The sequence below is a fragment of the Barbus barbus genome (genome assembly GCF_936440315.1).
Source record: "Barbus barbus genome assembly, chromosome: 46".
Lineage (NCBI taxonomy): Eukaryota > Metazoa > Chordata > Actinopteri > Cypriniformes > Cyprinidae > Barbus > Barbus barbus.
In genome coordinates, this window is record NC_136724.1 from 5,720,643 (window position 1) to 5,740,674 (window position 20,032).

Sequence of the window (20,032 nt, forward strand, 5' to 3'; positions counted from 1 at the left end):
AATTAACAACACACCTGGAACTAATGAACTGATAACTAAAGGGAACGAGGACAGGAACAGGAACACCAAATATGGGCACGAGAGGAGGGGAAACACGAGACACAGAGAGACAAAGTCTGACAGTACTCTCCATAGGTCTAATAAATGTTTCTCTGACTTGTATCCCCATTTTAGGATGTCAAGCCTACCCATCGCAAGGAGAGTTAGCATCAAAATGGATGCATCACTGACCAATAACACAGAGATGCCAGAAGCATCTGTTTGCGGTCTACTTTTTGTTCAGTATGGAGCATCTAAAAGACATCACTCAGTTCATTTCAATCAGCACTATTTAGCACTTCCCAGTGCTGAAATTGTCATGCGTCTTTTGTTTTCATTGTTTAAATGCTTATCTGAATGTAAAATTAATATTTAATGCTTATAAATTTAAAAACAATACCATAATTAGTCTTTTAGCTACATTTTCAGAAACATGCGGTACGCCATCTTTCATGGGTTACAGAATTGGGGAAAGTTGGAGTATACAAAAAAAAAAAAAAAAGGCAGACTTGGTTTATAGGTTTGTAGGAGAATGTGGAGTAAATACTTGACATTTATTTAAGGTAAAGGGTAATGACCTGGTGGTGAGATGCAAAATAAGAGTGTCATTAATATACTATTTGATGACAAACATTTCACATTCAGATTTTTCTTATGTATTTATTTAAAAATATATATTTGTGCAAGTTAACATCCTATTCACCCCCCCCCCCCCCCCCCCTTTTTCATTCAGTTTCTTAGCAATCAACATATATTTGTGACTTGGATGGGTGAGTAAGGTAGAGGGAGTTGAGAAAACTACATCTAAAATAAGGAGTGCTATTTTACACAGGTAAAAATTATAAAATGTATGAAAAAATAAAGAAACATGGATTTATGTTAATCTCTGTAGCTGCTGCACTATGAATTGCTGTGTTATATATCGCTTGTCATTGTAAATGCTAATAAAAGTGTCTTAAATGATCACACAAAACCTTGATGTGTTATGCTTACGGATATTTAAGTTTTTTTTCTAGTGATAAATTAGCCATATGAGCTGTTTAAGTCTTATAATGTAATTAAAATAAAACAAAAATTAAATCCAAAGAATGATCCCATGATGGGAACCCTTAAAAGGTTCTATATAGAACCTTTTTTTCTGTCTACAAAAAGGGTTCTTTTGATTGATTGATATATATATATATTCCTTCAACTTGCACCTCTACAGGTGTGCGTTTACTTTGCCTCACCTGCTCTATTAAGGATCACTAAGTATGATCTATATTAAAGTAGTACATTGGTATTACCATTCAGTAACATCTGTATCACTTTTTTAAATGAAAATCAATCTGTAGGATTTAATTTTAAAAACATGCCTTGAGGATATTTGAAAAAGAGCACAATTTAACTGCTAATTATGTTGTATCACTCTCAAATTAAATTATGCATTATGTCACTTCTGCAATTTGATGAGCTGAAATGAAACTTTTCCAGAAGGTTTTTGTGCATAACCATTCAAGCAGTTGTGGCTATAAAATGTAAAGCTTATTAAAATTTTACATATTAAACTAAAGAATACAAATGATACACATACTAGGTGTTTATAATTTACTGTTCTTGCACATTCTAATTACTGGATAAGTCAGCTGTAATAACACAACTTCTTTAGTAAATTCGATACAACATTTATGGGCTGTTTGAACACATTTTTTTTCTGGATAATTACTGCTGAAAGACATAACTACTAAGCATTATGCATCAATATATGTGACCCTTGACCACAAAACCTTGACCACACTTAATTGTCTTAAGTGTCAATTTTTCGAAATTGAGATTTATACATCATCTGAAAGCTGAATAAATAAGCTTTCCATTGATGTATGGTTTGTTAGGACAATATTTGGCCGAGTTACAACTATTTGAACATCTGGAATCCGAGGGTGCAAAACAAATCAGTTCTTAGCAATGCATATTACTAATCAAAAATGAAGTTTTGATATATTTACAGTAAGAAATTTACAAAATATCTTCATGGAACATTATATTTACTTAATATCCTAATGATTTTTGGCATAAAAGAAAAATCTATAATTTTGACCCATACAATGTATTTTTGGCTACTGCTACAAATATACCCCAGTGACTTAAGATTGGTTTTGTGGTCCAGGGTCACATATAGTTTCAGAATGGTGCAATATAAAGCAACCTCACTGTCAGAATACTGTTATCCATTACAGTGATGGAGCATCTCTTCCCTGCTAAAGCCTGTGTGTCTGAATGCAGAATTGGTATATAAACATGCTCGTCTTAGCCAGGCACAGCCAGTGCACATTAACAGTCATCTCCACACCCCCATACCTGTCCTGCCACAAAAACTCTGTACAGACCTACTTCTGAAACTAAAGTCTCTTATGTAACACTTATCTTATCCCATTTCCACAACACGCACCTTTATACCTGTCTGATCTCAAGCAGTTAAACAACACAAAAGGTCACTATGTTTACTGTAGGTCTAATCTGTTTTAAAAATAATACATACACATATGCAAAATATCTTATAAAAATATAAAAATACAGAGATTCATCCTGACGTTCCATAAGATTTGAGAAATGTTCTCTATGTTCCAATTTAAACATGTTCCCAAAAATACAGATGTGTTGATACTAATAACCTTTTATTAGCAGCATATTTTGCTAATCCTCTTTAAACAGATTTCCACTCCTTTCATACATACCCCATCTGCCCACACTGCAATAACAGCAATAAATCCATAATGTGATAATGATATAGCATGCAGTACACTTTGCCCTGATTTAAAAAAACACATTAGCATATGCATGTTTTCTGGCTGCAAATATAATAACGGCGATTATGGCATGTAAAAGTGTTTTGCTGATAATGTCACTAGCCCAATTTAATGTGTGTGATATACAACAAGCTTATATAAATAGGGCCCACATGCATGACATAGAATTGAACTTTACCTCTAGCACTAGCCATAGCTGGTCCCCGTTCTTGAAGTCCTTCTTGTAGAACATTCCAAAGAACTTGACAACATTGGGATGGTCTGAGAGAGCTTTCAGGATGTTATACTCAGCTTCGATTTCCTCATCAATATCCTTAAAGAAACAGATGAATTGACTTTTAAGAGACACTGGGCAATGGTTCAAACTTCTATTTTCATTTTTGAGTAAACAGAAACATTTCTTAAACTTTTCATAGTTTAATGTTTCAAAGAGAGTCACTGATGCAAAAAACAACAACAAAAAAAACTGTTTTCGTGTGTCATTTTAGCTATTGAATTTAGCAAAACTGCAAAGGCCATGAAATGTCAGCATTAATAAAGCCCCACAGGCCACAACGGTACACTACACATGGGGGATATACTGAAATAATATTTGTTGGCTTCCACGTCCTCCAGTGTTGGAAAATTACTGTTTACTGATTGAAACTGGAGGAAAAACAACCTCTGACTGTAGAGTTTTAATGGGTACGGTGCACGGGTCTTTTCTGTGATGCGTTTTGGCTTCAAAAGTTCTCCATATTTCTATTACTACACATGATTACTGCATTTCCTGTGCTTGGAAAGAGGTGAAAATAAATATTTGTGAGTATCTGAGGTACAATGACCACGGCAGCTGCAGTCTATTAAATTAAGCCTAGATTTATTTGATCTAGATGAGCAATTTTTAATATACTGGCAGCCAAAGGCCATTGAAATACTTCCAAGCCTCCTTTCAGTACCTTGAAAGGGTGAATTGGAGAAACTCTCGTGAAGTAAATGATCACAAATTGCACATTTTCTGAAAAGCCGTCTCATCATGATTAGTTTGGGTATGTGCTGTTAGGGGCCCTTTTATTTGCCCAGTCACTAAAAGATAGAGTGTGTGGCTAGAGAAATAATCAGAGAGACGAAGACACAGAGAGCCTTTTGGTGTTATCTGCAGGATATAGATGTTCTTTTTTAATATGACAGTGGCGAGTGGATGTTCTCAGTGGTCAGTAATTGCCTACAGGCCTCTCTTAAGGCGTAAACACTCTCACAGGTACACACAAATGTGCAAATACATACATATGCACACAAATGTGAACTGATTGAACATGAAGGGCCTACAATGACTCTGCTTTTAAACTTAGCTCTGTGCAAATCTGACCTTGAGTTTGCTTTGTGTTTAAAAATTACGACTCAGGGTTCGGCAAAACCGGTCTCATAGATGTTCATGCTTGTTGTCTCTCTTTGTGACCTAAAAACACACACCACATACAGGTTTTACTCACATGGATTGGATCCAGTATTTTGACAGCGGCTTTGCTGCCATTGACCCTGTTAAGCACTTTATAAACTTTCCCATAAGTCCCTTTTCCAATAGTCTCAATGATCTCCCAGGTGTCAGATGGATCTGGAAAGCTGTCAAAGATGATGGATTTTCCTGAACGAGGAAACATCTTCCCGAGCGATCTCCTAAGGAGAAAGAGCACACATTGAAGCACACTTAAGTTTTAGACCGCTGTCCGCTGTTTTTCCATTTAACATAAAGCGGTTAACTTGAAAGTTGTTTTTCACTTGTGATGCCAGTTCACATGAGATAATACCTTTTAACAACCATGCGATGAGTAAAAGATAATCTGCATGAAAATACACACTAATATGTAAGCATGGGCTTAAAAATTAGTCTTGGTACAGCTAGGACTATTTTTGTATGACAGCAATGTTGCTCCAGGATTAAAAAAAAAAGTATTTACAGTAGAAACATGTCCTACTTGATAAACTCACCCTGTATTATGTCTGACTTATTGAAATCCCTCAGACTTTTTGCAAAAGCTGTTGGCTTTTGCCGGTCATTGAGGATGGGATAGAAAATTTTGTACTAAAATGTTTTGGCTCGATTTAAGAAAATTTTGTACTAAAATGTTTTGGCTCGATTTACCTCTCAAAGGTTTTGATCTCAGAATTTGTGAATCCCTTTTCAGAAAACAATGTCTGAGAAAAGCAGGAAGATATGATCAAAGGCTGGAAGATCTGAGGAACCAATTTAGAAGTTGTGTTCCTTCAAAGACAACATTATGTGGAGATTGCTCGACAAAATATAGCAGTAACTATGACATAGTGAAATAAAAAATTACATTTTGGTTTGCAAAATCCAAAACTTTGACAGAAACTTACCTCATTAAAGAAACCCGGCAGCAGAGTTTTACAAGTTCTAAAGAAACATGAATGGTGCTTGCCTGTGCAAAGCACTATGCTAGAGTTTTAGAGTTTTATAGCTGGCTGGCAGGGCATTGCTTTGTAGTGGTTGAGGTGTTCTAGGTGTTTGCTAGGTGGCTGTTCACTGTCCTAAATGAAAACAGCCAAGTTTTTATGAAATTCTGATTTCTAGATATGACTTGTAGGTCTTTTGTTCAATGCAAATTTTGCCATTTTCCTCTCCTCCAAGAAAATGGTGTCCAGTCCTGCTCCTGGAAGGCCACCTTCCAGCAATGTTTAGCTCTAGCCCTAATTAAACACACATGAACTAGCTAATCAAGGTCATCAGGATCACTTGGATCTTCCAAGCAGGTATGTTGGAGCTCTGTAAATGCATTACAACAGTGCGACAAAGACTGTCCCATCTCAAAGTCTCCTTAAAATTGGTCTTTGAAACACATCCATTTCCAGGACAGGAAAGATACAACAGATGGACCCTTCACGGCCTAGACTATACCATGATTCCCTATATAGACAAGTAATAGCACACATTCAAAGTCGTGTTCCCTTGAACTGAGAGGAACTGTTTGTGTTATAACATTCAATAATAAAATTGAAGTAGATAAGAGGATTGTTGCCAATGTTGCATCCCTTCTTTTCATTTAAATAGTTCCCACAAAGCTCTTGCTCCCTGTGGTTTAAGCGCCTCATAAGAGTCTCGTATTGTTGAGATGGAGAATGCGGGCATGTCTCTTTAATGTGAGTGAATAACGGAGACCCTGATTCAAGCAGCTTTTATGACCTCATTTTTGTTCTCGGCATGTGTCAAACAGTACGAAACGCTCTGGCTACCATAACCTGATGTGCCAGCTATAAAACCACAGTGAAGAATGGGATCCCTAATGAACTCCAGCATTAGCTTGGACAGTGAAAAAGTTGCATTGTGTATTTTAGCATGTAAGCTAATTTCACAGAGCTAATTATCACACCAGACTGAATGGATTTCGGAGGGAATATTTTTATTGTCTCAAAATGAAGACTGACTTTCTAGAGCTCTGCTAAGTAATTCTTTAATGTTTGTTTGAATTAGCCTTACAAGCATCTAGGAATTTGCTTGTTGTCTTCCACAATATGAAGCATCAGAGCACTCATCTTAAGAATTATTCCTCAAGTTTTTTTTTTATTATTGTTGTAAAGCATTGTAGAGGATCCACTTTTAAGAGAGTCTCAAATGTAACTTTGAATGGCCGTTAAGCATTACAAAGGCTGCAGTAAAGTTGTGCACATTCAATATGACAAACAAGTGTTAGACTAAACAATACTTTGCAGAATTGTGTGAAAATGGAATATGTAAAGATTCTTTAAACGTTGTCCTATTGTGTTCTACAGAACAAAAAAATGCATATGGGTTTGAAATTTCATAAAATGACAATGGCAAAATTCCATGTTTGAGTGAACTATCCCAAAGTAATAAAATAAAAATTACAAATTGTATATAAATATATATACACACACACACACAGTATTTTTAGAGCAACCATGCCAGTCATATAACAACAATACTTCTGTTGTTTAAAAGAAAAACAGATTAATTCCAAACAATAGTTAATCAAGCTTGAAATTATGTAACTGTTAGTAATCAAGGATTTATTATACTGTCTCTCTACCAGACTTAGTAGTTGTAACCCTACCGGGTGACAGTTCAACCAGCTCTTTCTCTACTCTAACTGCAATTAAACCCACTTTTAAGATAAAACTGTATAGTTCAACATGTCACTTACATTCCTTTCTTAAACGGTTGTTGAACATTTTGTTGAATAAGTCCATTTTGACCCTGTTGAAGCAGTTGCGGCGTGTGAACACTTGTGGAGGAGTTAACCACAGCTAAAGCTAATGCCTGGCACCAGAAAAAACGCTAAGCAGCAGAAGATATGTTGGGATTAAGCGGAATTAGTCGACTACGCCATGAGCCTTTCCTGATTTAGATACTCATTGATACAGGCGCCAAAGCTAGTTAGAACAACTAAGACTATAACTCCAGGGGGACTACCTCTCTAGCCCAAAGAAAGTAACTAGACAGAGTAGCTTAAGAAGCATCTTCATCCATTGTTAGGGGTTTTACACCAGAGAAAGCTCTTTAATGCAGTGCTTCATGTAGTATTTATAAAACCTAACACTTTCTATTGAAATTGCCATTTTGTCTATGAATATGGTACAAATTGCTGCGGTATTATTTTTTTATAGCAAAAATGACACAATTTCCTTTTTCAGTAGCAAGAACTATTATATATTTTGGAAGATTCCTTAAAATTGTAATGCAGAGGAAGTAACAGCATTTGGAGCATTTATTTTCCATTCATTTTTCACATGGTGGAAGGATAAGTGAATTATCTTGTTCCATTTTCTCCATTTTACAATTTATTTTGTGCTGCCTGAATACGTTTAGCTCAACCATTCAACCCTGTTTTAAGAGATACTGTGTTAAGAAAATTATCAGCAACTAGAAACCAACATTTGGTCCCAAACTAACTAGCCCCCCACTGAGAGATATCCTAATTTAGGCTAAATCTTCCATCCTTTTACCTACTCCTGAAACTTTTTTCTGTTGGCAGTGGTTCCATTCACCCTTTGCTGTACAAAGAATAAAACTCTTCATTTTCAAAACAAATGTTGTACTCATTTGTAGAAAGTGGCAATTAGGTTACTATGATTCAGGATGCAGTCAAAGAAGCATGTTGGCCTACCTGCTTTTGGCAAAAACATGCAAAAGTTAAGAAAACCACCAAACCTCTTAGAAAACATCATCTAAGCATGACAGGAGATTATCGGTCATTACTTATGCCAAGTGATTAGCCTTCTAAACAGTGAGGCCACGCAGCATGTAACTGAGCACATTTAGAGCTCAATGTAAAGTGTCCAGGGATCTTCCAGACATGTTCAATAATAAATTGAGATTCTATGTTACAAAACTCCATGACACAGGAGAAACCGAAAGATAAGACTAGCCCACCTCAGCACTCACAAATTACAAGACATTGTGTGTGAGTGTGTAACATGACCTCCCTACCTATGGTACTTAGAGGTTATGAGGTGCATTAGTGTATGCATTTTTAAAGTGTCCCTTGGTAAATAAGCATCACTATTGCTGCTCATACTTAAGGTCTGGGGAATTAATGTTAATGGACTCTTCATTTGGGCCAATAAGCAACCACATAAAACACCCAAACCTCTTAGATCAATTTAATATTTTGGTAGAGAGTTTGCAAAAAAAAGCAAACATAACTTTTCTTTTCTTATTCTTTTCCGGATTCTGTGTATTATGATTCAATACAAACTTATCATACAAATTATGTCTAATGAAATTAACTATTAAAACTTTAACAGTTTGATCATTCCTTTAAAATGTAAGGAAATTAAATTAATTTAACGACAAACTTTGCATTTTTTATTGTCGAACAAGATGTTGCACACTGTATAAATTAATTAAAAATACCTTGGTTGCATGATATTCCTTAAAAAAGTTTGAAAATACGTTGCTGTCATAATTTCTTCAAGTTAAACTGGACTTTATAACAAATTGTTGTGAAGGTCTTCTATAGTTTTTTTATTTGTTATTATTATTATTATATTTTACACTGACATGCTCTCTACAGCCCTCAAACATTATATGTATGTGCATTTGCATTCTGTTCTCTTCTTGCAAACCACGATTCGTCAATTAAGTACAAAGCTTGCACACTATGGGTCAAACTACTTTTCAGCCATTACCTTTAGCAAGTATGAAAACAATATTAAAACAAACCCATACAAAATCTGGTCATTTTAGGTAATTTAAAAATCCCGGCCAGGACATGTCTGGGAAAAATGACGTATGGTCAGCACACTTGACACTAATCACACATGGAAAAATTCACAAAGAACGAGAGCTGGTACTCTTTTATTTACACATGTTCTCTGTGCTTGTTTAGCATCCAGTTCAGTAAAGGATTGATGCAAATCAGGTAAAGCTAAAATTTTGTACTGCAGCACACATCTGATATACACGGTTAACAATCTTAATCACAACAGAAAATACACAAACATTCCATTAATAAAATTCTGTAAGAAAGGTAAAAGGTAACCATGATTTTTGTTAAAATAGTAAAATCTAATAAGAAATTTATTTATCAGCAAGAGCTGATAAAATTTAAAAACTGTAACTTGAATGCAATGTAAGTCGCCTTGGATAAAAGCGTCTGCTAAATGCATAAATGTAAATGTAAATGTAAATTTACATATGAAGGAGGCGTGTTTGCCTCTTTAATTTAATTATGGTGCAGCACTGTTTCATTGCATTTAGCACCTGTATTGTAGGGTGCAAGATTTTGCATTGAAATACGGTGTACAAAAGTGGCACAATTATAAATCTAATGCAATAGTGAATTCACTGTACATTTGCATACCTGTTTTGCCCAGATGTCATCTCTGCCTGCTTTGCATCCAGAGAGCAACTTTATGAAAGTGCTCAGCACTCTGAAACATTTCAAAATAATACATTTTGCACTATGGTAAGTCGCCTTATTTCACCTTTTCAAAGAACAAATGTCGAAGCAACTTGAGGAGAGTAAGGAAACAGGAGCCAGGACCGCCAGGACAAGAAAGGAGACCTGAGCTAATTTACAAGGGTTGAAGTTTCAGTTTAACCTTTGCAGAGAAAAGCATGCAGAGAAAAAAAAGATGAAAAACTTATTTTAAGACAGCAACAGCAACAAATGATCCTTAAACTATCAAAATAGGAACTAGGAAATCCAAGCATTGTTTTATGAATATGCACATTAAGAAGTCAACAATAGCACTTGACAAAACTTTTTGCAAGTTTTTCATTTTACTCCAAGTATGCTGTACTATTATTGATATTACTATTATTCATATATTAATTCGCCATGCTGCTGCAAAAATTACCAACTGCTTCCCTAGGTCACTCATCATCACTGAATAAAAATATATAACTGATGTTTACCTGAAACTGCAAATCAAACCCCATCCTATGAAGTCTTATTGTGGCTAAGTCATATATTGCACAAAGGCACATGTACAAGCACACATTCAAAGTACCGAATTACAGCCAATCCCACACCTGAAGTTATAGGCAAATCACTCAAATTTGGCTATCTAGCCCTGCCCTTACTAAGTTCATCGAAGACATTAAAAAGAAATGCATTCAACATAACTATTACAACTCAAATGCAATAAAACCAGTTGCACAGATAGCGCTAATGTTTGTCTTTTGTAAAAACAGACCATGTTTTTCTCTATTTGCAAAGAACTACAATGTGTTTAACTAATGCTGCAGTGTTCCTAATGCTACAGCAACCTAGAAACACCTGCTTTAAGATCCAAACATTCAAGAAAATGGTAAAAGCCCACACCATGCAAGTAAACGAACTTCAACTTACAGTTCGCCGCTGCTTCTACATGCTCAGGTATCAATCAGTCATAGCCTCCCATCACAGAGGAAGGAGACTGTGCTAGTTACTGCCTACAGTTAGGTTATCTCTCTGTATTATGTATTATTCATCAACAAAAAGTAACACAATATTGTACAATATCCCAACATGCTTGGCTTCTGACCGTTACTTTAATGTCAGCTCAATAATGTTGCTAGTCTGAGGTGACCTATGGACGAAGGCATGCAATATCACTTGCAGATGACAGATTAAAACAGGCAAATGTTTGGACACCCATATTGTAATAGGTGCAATGGGCCATGAAACCAGACATCAGGCTGTATAACAGCATGATAGAGTTTCTACCTACAGTGCAGGCACTAGGTACGAGCAGGGTCAGGACAGACAGTTTGATTTCTTTGAGGTTCGGCTATTGTTCTGTTCTGACTCAACCCACAATGGTACTGTGATCACTACTACATTCAAGCCTGCGCTGTTAAAACGATTTAATGTGACTTATCTATCTTAGAGAGACATCTAGTGTCTTCACTTCTGACAATGGCAGCACCATTACTAAGCAGACAGGGTTATTTCAGTATCAGTATGGTAAGTAAATATATATTTAGTTGCTGCATTTGTAGCATTTTATTTGTACCATTTCATAGAACTTTTTGGCTAAAAGTTTTTCTTTTGAAAGTTAAAGTCATAAAATGTATCCAAACTTCTTGTCCTATGTAGAGTTGCCTATGTAGGAGCCTGTTCCAGCGTCTCGGGCTGTAAACAATCTGTATAGGTGGATGGCCAGCCCATCACATGGTTAACACACACAGACGTACACACATTTATCTGTTCTGCATGTTTTTGGATTAAAGGGGAAACCAGAGCAAAGATATCCAAACTTCATACAGAAAGACCTTCTGTGACTCGAACCAGAAACCTTCTCGCTGCAAACCAACACTTTTACCCACTGAGAAACCTTATTCCCCTGAGCAGCATCTTTAGCTTCTAAATTATGTAACTGCAACAACATTTTAGCTTAAGATGTTGCTACCAAGACCAACTTAATTTGACATTTTCTTAAGAAAATGTGGTTTCACTTTATTCTGATGGTGTCAGATGTTTATATGTTGAATTTCTGTTTTGACCTAGTTTTTGCCTGTCTAGTTCATCGTCATCACCTGTTGTTTATTAATTATCCCATTAGCCCCTGTGTTCTTAAGTCCTGAGTTTTCCTCAGTTCTTTTCCAGTTACTGTTTGATGTTACGTGTATTGAGACTACCCTGAGTTATTCCCTTCTATTCGTGTGGATTATAATATTAAAAGACTTTATTTTTGGATTCCCTTTTCTCCGTGAAATTTGTTCTACCTGAGACCATAACAGAATAACTGGCCAAAACTGTTTATAGCGGCGTTTTTACCCTTTTTTGTTTCGTTCAAATTTTTCCAAGGACCTTCCCCCCATAAAACTTCTCTGCCTGTAGCAGGGAGATCGCCCGCTGGAAGCTCACACCTTGGATTTTATTCAGCTTGCATGAAGCCTACTTCCCCACAATGGTCTGACCAGGTGTGTGAGCCGGCTACACCGCTGAGCACTGAGGGAGTATTAGTGGAGTTTGGGGATATGGTGGATTGCCCCGCCCACACTCCCACCGCTATGAGTGAGTACGAACTGGTCTCTGGTGGATATTATGAGGAACTAAAGGACATTTTTTCGAAGGACCTGATCGATTTTTTTTGGAGAGGTGAACCCTAAGCCCCCTGTTCTTCCAAATACCCCTGTGTCTCCGCTGGTCCCGTCCAGCCCTGAATCTCCTGTGTGTCCTGAAGTCCCGCCCAACCTCCCTCTCCCGCCTCCTTATTCAACCAGTCCTTCAGCCCCACCATCGCTGATGTCCTTCAGCCCCTCTGCACCTCCTACTGGTCAGCTGGATATGCCGAGTGTCTTCGGACCATCAGCTCAATCCTACACAGAAGATCCCCTGTCTCGGCCTCAGACCTCTGAGCCCTCTGCTCCACCTCGGTCTGTCGACACTTCGGCTCCACCTTGGCTCCTCCCTCCCTCGGCTCCACCGGAAACCATCGGCCATATGGCTTCTCTGGGCTCCCTCGTCCATCCGGCTCCGCCTTGGTCAGTTGTCGACCTGCCTGCACCTACAGCTTCGGCTGGCTTCTCGTTCCCTCTGACTCCGCCTTCGTCCTCGGTCCCACCGAGCTGCAGAAGAGATACTGTTTCTCAAGTGCTTTCCGCGAGTGAGATTCAAGACGGAGTGAAATACGGACAAATGCGTTTCATCCATTTCTTTAAATTTTTTTTCATTCTTCCGTTTAAAAAAAAAAAATCTCCGTCCACATGAAAACACAAACACATGCTATAAGGCACTGTCAAGAGCATGCAAAACCAACAGGTGGCGATATAATCTAAACCGTAAAGCCATGTTGGCCAATCAAAAGCCTGAAAAAGTTTCCAGTAGGCGGAGATAACAGTAAATCTTGCTGCCATGATGTTTGATGTTATAGTTGCATAAAAAAATGTAATCAGATTAGTTACATTTAAAAAAAAATAAATAAAAAGGAATACTATCAGTTACAAAGGTTTCATTTAAGTAAGGAATAATTGAAGACAGGCCGTTGAATTATTAGAAAATAATGATCCGGGGTGGTGATGCAGCCACAGTGCGAAGGGTCTGACTAATGCAGTTATTAATGCAGTTATTGAAGAGAGAGAGACAGCGAGAGAGAGAGAGAGAGAGAGAGGGGTTAAGTGTGTGTGAATTACCAGAGTCTGTGCATCTCTTGACACTTTTCAGCAGCAGCATTTCTACTAATAGCGAAACTGTAAATTCTTCTGCTTCAATAACAGCACCGTTATTACATCAGTATTGAGGAATGTCATGTAGTCTTTAACTGCTAAACTATTTTACTGATAAAAATCATCTGAGCAACGCTAACAACGATTTCTGTGCATGTGAGTGTTTCTGTGTGTGTTTGTGAAAGACAGTATGTGCTTTCTGTACATAATTTGCCATTTTAATCCTATTGTTTAATATATTTATTTGCTTTACATTTTCATTGTGGGTTTTGGTTATTTTCCAGTTTTATAAGGACCTTTGAAACGTGAACTACTGAACAGCACATTTCGAGACTCACACATTCAAGTAAATGCAGTTGTCAATCCCAAACTCTGACAGTGTGAACGTTTTATGATGGACTTATTTTGGGTTTTACAGCCAAATGTCATTGGAGAACACTGAAGTTCCACAAAGAACTTTTTATCATCTAGTGTTTTAGAAAACTATGCACATGTTGGAGCATATTTATGCTTTAACAAACCCAGAAATGAAAACACTGACGTAACGTGAACTTTTAATTTTCAAAGAACCACCTCAAGAACTCTATACCACTAAAACTAGTTCTTAATATGAAGATGGTTCTTTGCTGAACCTAAGACCCAATTTAGACATATAACAACGTACCAGTTCATAGATTTGTTACATGCCACATATACGTAAATGCAAGTCATCAATCCATTCTACCCTTCTCTGCATCAATCAACACTGACTTAAAATCTTTCCTGAGCTTCCATCCTCTCTTTGCTTGAGTGGATGTCCAGTAAGTTACAGCATTCAACTCCCATTATAATTCCCAATTATTGGCAAGCATAGACAAGCATCTTTTTCTCTGTCAATCAATTTCAGTAGCCTTTCACACTTCACTGGTGACAACACTCACCAACAGGGGCTACTGCCCAACCTCTATGTGCCTGTTTATCTGTGGCCTGCAGAGATAGAGTGTTATACCAGAAGAGCTGCAGAAAGCTGAAATATTCATGGCTGCTTCTCTGTTTCTTTTGTTTGTTATGAAGCTCCCGTGGTGTTCATTAGGTCCCTCCCTTGCCCGAGGTTCAGTTTTCAAACCGGAGGAGATGCCAGATGCCATGCTGCTCGCTTGCTGTGTGCACCCCGGTAAGACTCTGTCAGAAGATGCCGCTACTTCTTCCTGTGCACCTTCATCATCACTTTTTACCCTCCTTGTCGCTTTCCTTCATTCGCTTTCTCTCTTTGGCACTTTCTCTCATATGACTAGCCCAGGCAAACATCATAATTCGAAGCAGTGAGAAAAAGCCAGCACTGATGTTTCAACCTCTAGAAAGAGGACCATCAATCACAGGCTGATGGGAGGACCAGAGACAATCAATAACTCTGTATGAAGTCGTTCACGTCTCGGCCCATGAGGAGGCCCCACGTCATGCATCACGCTGACACCTCCCCGCCCCCTCTTCAGGTCTCCCTAGCCTTTGACGGCCTTCATTTCTAAAGGGGTCCAATTTGATCAGCCTCTTTAAGTGGTGCTCCCTCAACTGGATCTCCCGGGCTTGAGTTACCACAGCTAAAGTGCCTAATTTCCTGCTCTGTTGGGTTACAAATGGTGCAGTCCAACCCACAGGCGGAGACACAGCAGTGGCCGTAATGACCCCATGATTAGTGTGGGCACTGGGCCCACAACCTACTTGGACTGAATCTCTGTACAAAGGCCGGCCCCCCATTTCAGACAATGAGCCAGACAGACACATTACCTGTTTTGGGCTCTTATTCGAAGTGGAAAAGCATAGTCTTTATGAAAAAATAAATAAAAGTACTAATGCATTATGTGGTTGCCAGTGTGTTGCTATACAGTTGCTAAAGTGTTCTGAATGTTTTTTAGAGTGTAGCTATGCAGATGTTTGGGTGTTATGGGTGATTGCTAGGGCATTTCTGAAGTCATTGCTACATTCTCAGAAGAAAAAGTTACAAAAGTTGTCACTGGGGCGGTACCCTTTCAAAATGTACACTTATTTGTGACTCTGGGCCACAAAACCAGTCGTAAGTCGCACGTGTATGTTTGTAGCAATAGGCAAAAATATGGGTGGGTCAAAAGTATTGATTTTTCTTTGATGCCAAAAATCATTAGGATATTAAGTAAAGATCATGTTCCATAAAGGTATTTTGTAAATGTCCTACTGTAAATATCAAAACTTAAAATTTCGATTGGTAATATGCATTGCTAAGGACTTCATTTGGAAAAATTTAAATGTGATTTTCTCAATATTTGGATTTTTTTGCACCCTCAGATTCCGGATTTTCTAATAGTTGTATCTCGGCCAAATATTGTCCTATGTTTAAGTGTATAAACCTTAAAGGTACGTATGAATACCTAAATTATATTATATTATATATTCATGTTTTATTGCCTTCTGAAAGGGTACCACTTTTGTACCTTTTTTTGAGAGTGTAGGTAAAAAATAGAGTCCACCCCCAAGTCTCTCCATCTAAATATGCTTTCTTTCCTATAGTATGCAAAAAGCAATATGTTAAATAAGTAGTATGCCCAAATACACAGTATTCATTCAATAGTAAGATTCTGAAATTTGCATCTATATCCAGTAAATACTCTGAATGTGAATCACTCTTATGATATTCTGGTTTACATGGCAGTTTAATACAAATAATAATATTTATTGAGACCTTGAAAAAAGCCTTTTGTAATTAAACAGATTTTGCAGGTTGCATTGCCAAACGTGTGAAATTATCATCAAGATCCTATCAAAGCAGGTTATGAAGATATGAAGATTAATTAAGTACTTTAATTAATCAATCCAGAGAAACATGTCATACGCTCTCCAACGGACTGTGAGCTGATGCTTTAGGCATATGTTCTACATAGATTTGCAGTTCATCATCCCTCTCTGAACATTATTCACTCACTGTTTGACATTTTATTCTTGCCATTTCCTTACAATGACAATGAAGATCATAATGAGAAAAAAGGCCATGCCGACAGATGCCTAATGCAAGATGCTCGTGGTTATTAAGATATGAAATAAGGCTCATTCTTGCTCAGACTCATGCAGTACATTATTATGTCCCCTTTATGTATGACTTAATAAATGTATCAGATAAAATATAAAATTATTAATATAATACATATAGTTTGTAAAGATGGAAGTCACACTGGTCAATTTCTTTAGCGCAACAAATAATATTTTTTTTCATGGGATGAAGTTTAAATAGTAATTAATTTTTGATGACAAGAAACAACAGTACATTAATTAGTATTGTATAAGCAATTCCATCATGGATTTTTTTAAAAAGGTACAAAAATCTATTTTATTAAATTTTGATATCAAATATGATAATCATCATAAGATTTTAAAATATAATTTCAAATTATTTATAAAAATTATACTTTATCTGGTCAATGCTCACTAAGCAATGGCTAATTTCAATTTTGTTATTTCCATCCTATTCATTTTTATAGAAATATTCCCTTGAATTACAATGCAAGCTTAACAATCTACAGAGAAGCTACAGAATTCCAGAGAAACTACACAACATAATTGACCAGTATAACCATACTTCATTTTCAGTAAACAATTTATGGACTGCAATTTTGATTATGAAAAATCTGTGTTTATGCATATAAGGGAAAAAGCTGACCTTTGTCTCGTCATGCATCGTTTGTGTAAACTATTAGCTTCAACAGCAGAAAACACACAGCTGTCTCTTCATATTCGTCTCATCATTGTTTTTTCTTAGCTTCTTTCCACAATCAGTGCATCACAGCTGGAGATCCAGTGTATTTACAGAGTCATCGTGATTGTTTCCATACACACTTGAGTCTGGGCTGTTGTGAGGCAGGTGTCGATTCAAATGGCTTTGCCTCAGGGTGTCAAGCATGTCAAATTCATCAAATCCCCCAACACTGATCAATTTTATTAACTGTAAAAAGAAAATTTAAATAGTAATAGCAAGCCTTAGCAATCTAATAATTTGTTTTTACTTTGGAAAAGCAGCTCTACACAAGTATTTGAGTTATGCACTAAATAATTGCTTGTCATATCAGAGTAGCAATTCTAATTGAGATAGTTATTTATAATGTATGTGTCAGGTACAATGCAAGAGGAATGACATGCAATTCAGTATATACGAAAGCAGAAATGCATGAGGAACAGTTTGTCTAACACATATTTACTGTAGCATGATGGCTTTAATTGCTTATTACTGTGAGTACAGCTGTATAAGAGTGTGGCTTCACATCTTTCACAAAAAAAAAAAACCCACTATAATTAGTATTTCATTCCTCCTACACATTTCAGTCACTCCCAAGTCCAATAATTAACCTCACAAGGTTGTGAAATCCTACAAAAACAAATTTACTATTCATAGCAAGAGCAGTGGACAATCAAAGCAGTGGACCAAAAAAAAAAAAGAAGAGAGAGAGAGGGCGATAAAATAATGAAAATTCAGCCAGTATAAAGAGAAAAAAAAAATCATAAATGAGATATAATTATTTTAATTGGTTATTCAACGCACCACTGAGATTAAATGGACAGCAAATTAAGACTTTCCAGGAAAAAGGTAATCTTTCACGTCTTTCACGTATAATTTTAGCAGAGATCTCAACAATATTTCAAAATGTGTTCAAATGTGCCAAATTAGTCAGCAGTGTCAATATATTTATTTGGAGAATATAAATGATAAAAAGTTAATAGAATAAACAGAATATACATAAATAGTTTAGAGCTATACAAAAAATATAAAGTACAGATTTGAGAAATTTCCTGAGAAATGTCTGCCCTCAAAAATCTGTGCTTTGTTCATTTTATAGTTCTAAACTATTATACTTCTCCAAAAAAAAAAAAAAATTAAACAATAGTCAACTAATTAAACAACTGTTTACATTCTGCTATCTAGCTAAAAAAAAACACCTACAAACCTAATCCTACAAATGCTATCTAAATTCCATACACATTACTTCATAAGTTACTTCCTTTTTCAGACCAACTAATGTAGCTATCACAATGTTCTGAAAGACATTAATAAAAGTTAAGCGCAAACAGTGGAAATAAAGATGAACGATGTTTTGCAGTATATGGCAGTATAGGAACACTGAATGAACAACGTTTTAGATTTAATGATGGATTCTTAGAAATATATCAAATATAGTGGAGGTATGGTGAAAATAGAGTTGCTCTTACCAGAGGTGAATGCAGCTGTCTCCAGACATGGTTGGACAGTTCTGCACCAAACGATTTGGATACATGAGGCTGCTTTTAACACGATTATCTCATCCAAAGTGAAGTGGCTTCAGTGGGCGAAAGCATCTTAGCTCACACACTGGACTCAAGACCAGATAATCATCATAATAACCATCATTCAGAACAGCTCCATCATAAAATGTCCGATCGGTTGGAATGTATGAGGAGATAACACATTGGGAAACAAGGATGACAAATCTGAAATGGAAAATAAGCATGCATTATGACACATTGCTCAGATGCTCTTTAATCGTGTGAAATGCTTCATGGAGTTCAGTTTCATTTAAGCTTCAGCTCCACTCCATGATGTTTCTCCTAAACTGGGTTCCATTTAATCCATGTCCTGTGTAGTAGAAACAGGAGACATGATTGAGATCTCATTTGGGATCTATTCTTTAATGCAGGGGTGTCCAAACTCGGTCCTGGAGGGCCGGTGTCCTAACCCTAATTAAACACACATGATGCTAATCAAGGTCTTACTAGGCATACTAGAAACTTCCAGGCAGGTGTGTTGAAGCAAGTTGGAGCTAAACTCTGCAGGACACCGGCCCTCCAGGACCGAGTTTGGACACCCCTGCTTTAATGCTTTTAGTGACGTCAAAAAAAAAAAATTGGCTCTGAAAAATTCTCTGATAAAGTCACAGTTGTAACCATTACAATACAGATATTGTCAATATATTCACTCCTGAAACGTATTACTCATGCATGCCAATCAACCGATGAGCCTTCATTACTATACTGTAACAAACAAATAAAACATCCACCAAAAAAAAGAAAAGAAAACTAAATTCTAAAACGTTCCAGAGGAATTAATACTTCCGTTATAACAGAGGGAGAGCGAGACTGCGATTTGTGAAAAGCCATAGATTCTCTTGGCAGATTTGATGGGCGCTGAGGGTTGCAGGCATGCGTCAATAGACTGATGCGGCCAATGATGAGGCCATTGTCGTGCGGGAGGACGTGAGTTGAATGTGTTCCTGCTGGAGCACCGCTAAATCTGCTCGCCATTGTGAGGGGCTACTGGAGCATGACTCCCCCCAGCTGCTGCTGGAGATAGCAGATGTACGGCTTTACAAGATCCTTATTCATACAAGTAGCTCAATCTGACCAACACCATCATATCACATTACTTTCAGGTTTCTGTCTGCTGTTTCCGTCTCTTTACCTTTTCTCAGATGATAGTGTTTTCTCAGCACAAATATAATTTTGTAATGTTTGATCATTAAAAGCAGGCTGCATCCGTTTTGTAAATGCATGCTATTGATATTATTGTGAATGATTCATCTGTGCTTGTTTATTTTTTAAAGGGGTCATGAACTGAGAAATC

At 36.9% G+C, this 20,032-nt stretch overlaps 1 protein-coding gene across 1 annotated transcript in view; it reads right to left on the reverse strand.

Annotated features, from left to right (window-relative positions):
* Positions 1-7,103, reverse strand: part of LOC306864671 (myosin-IIIa-like) — a 92,817-nt gene extending 85,714 nt beyond the window's left edge. The window contains exons 1-3 of the mRNA XM_079408826.1: positions 6,986-7,103; positions 4,298-4,481; positions 3,004-3,138 (exon numbers count right to left, since the gene is read on the reverse strand). Of these exons, the coding sequence (XP_079264952.1) occupies positions 3,004-3,138; positions 4,298-4,481; positions 6,986-6,987 (321 nt within the window). The 5' untranslated portion in view covers positions 6,988-7,103. The remainder of the gene's footprint in view (positions 1-3,003; positions 3,139-4,297; positions 4,482-6,985) is intronic.
* Positions 7,104-20,032: the final 12,929 nt, after the last annotated feature.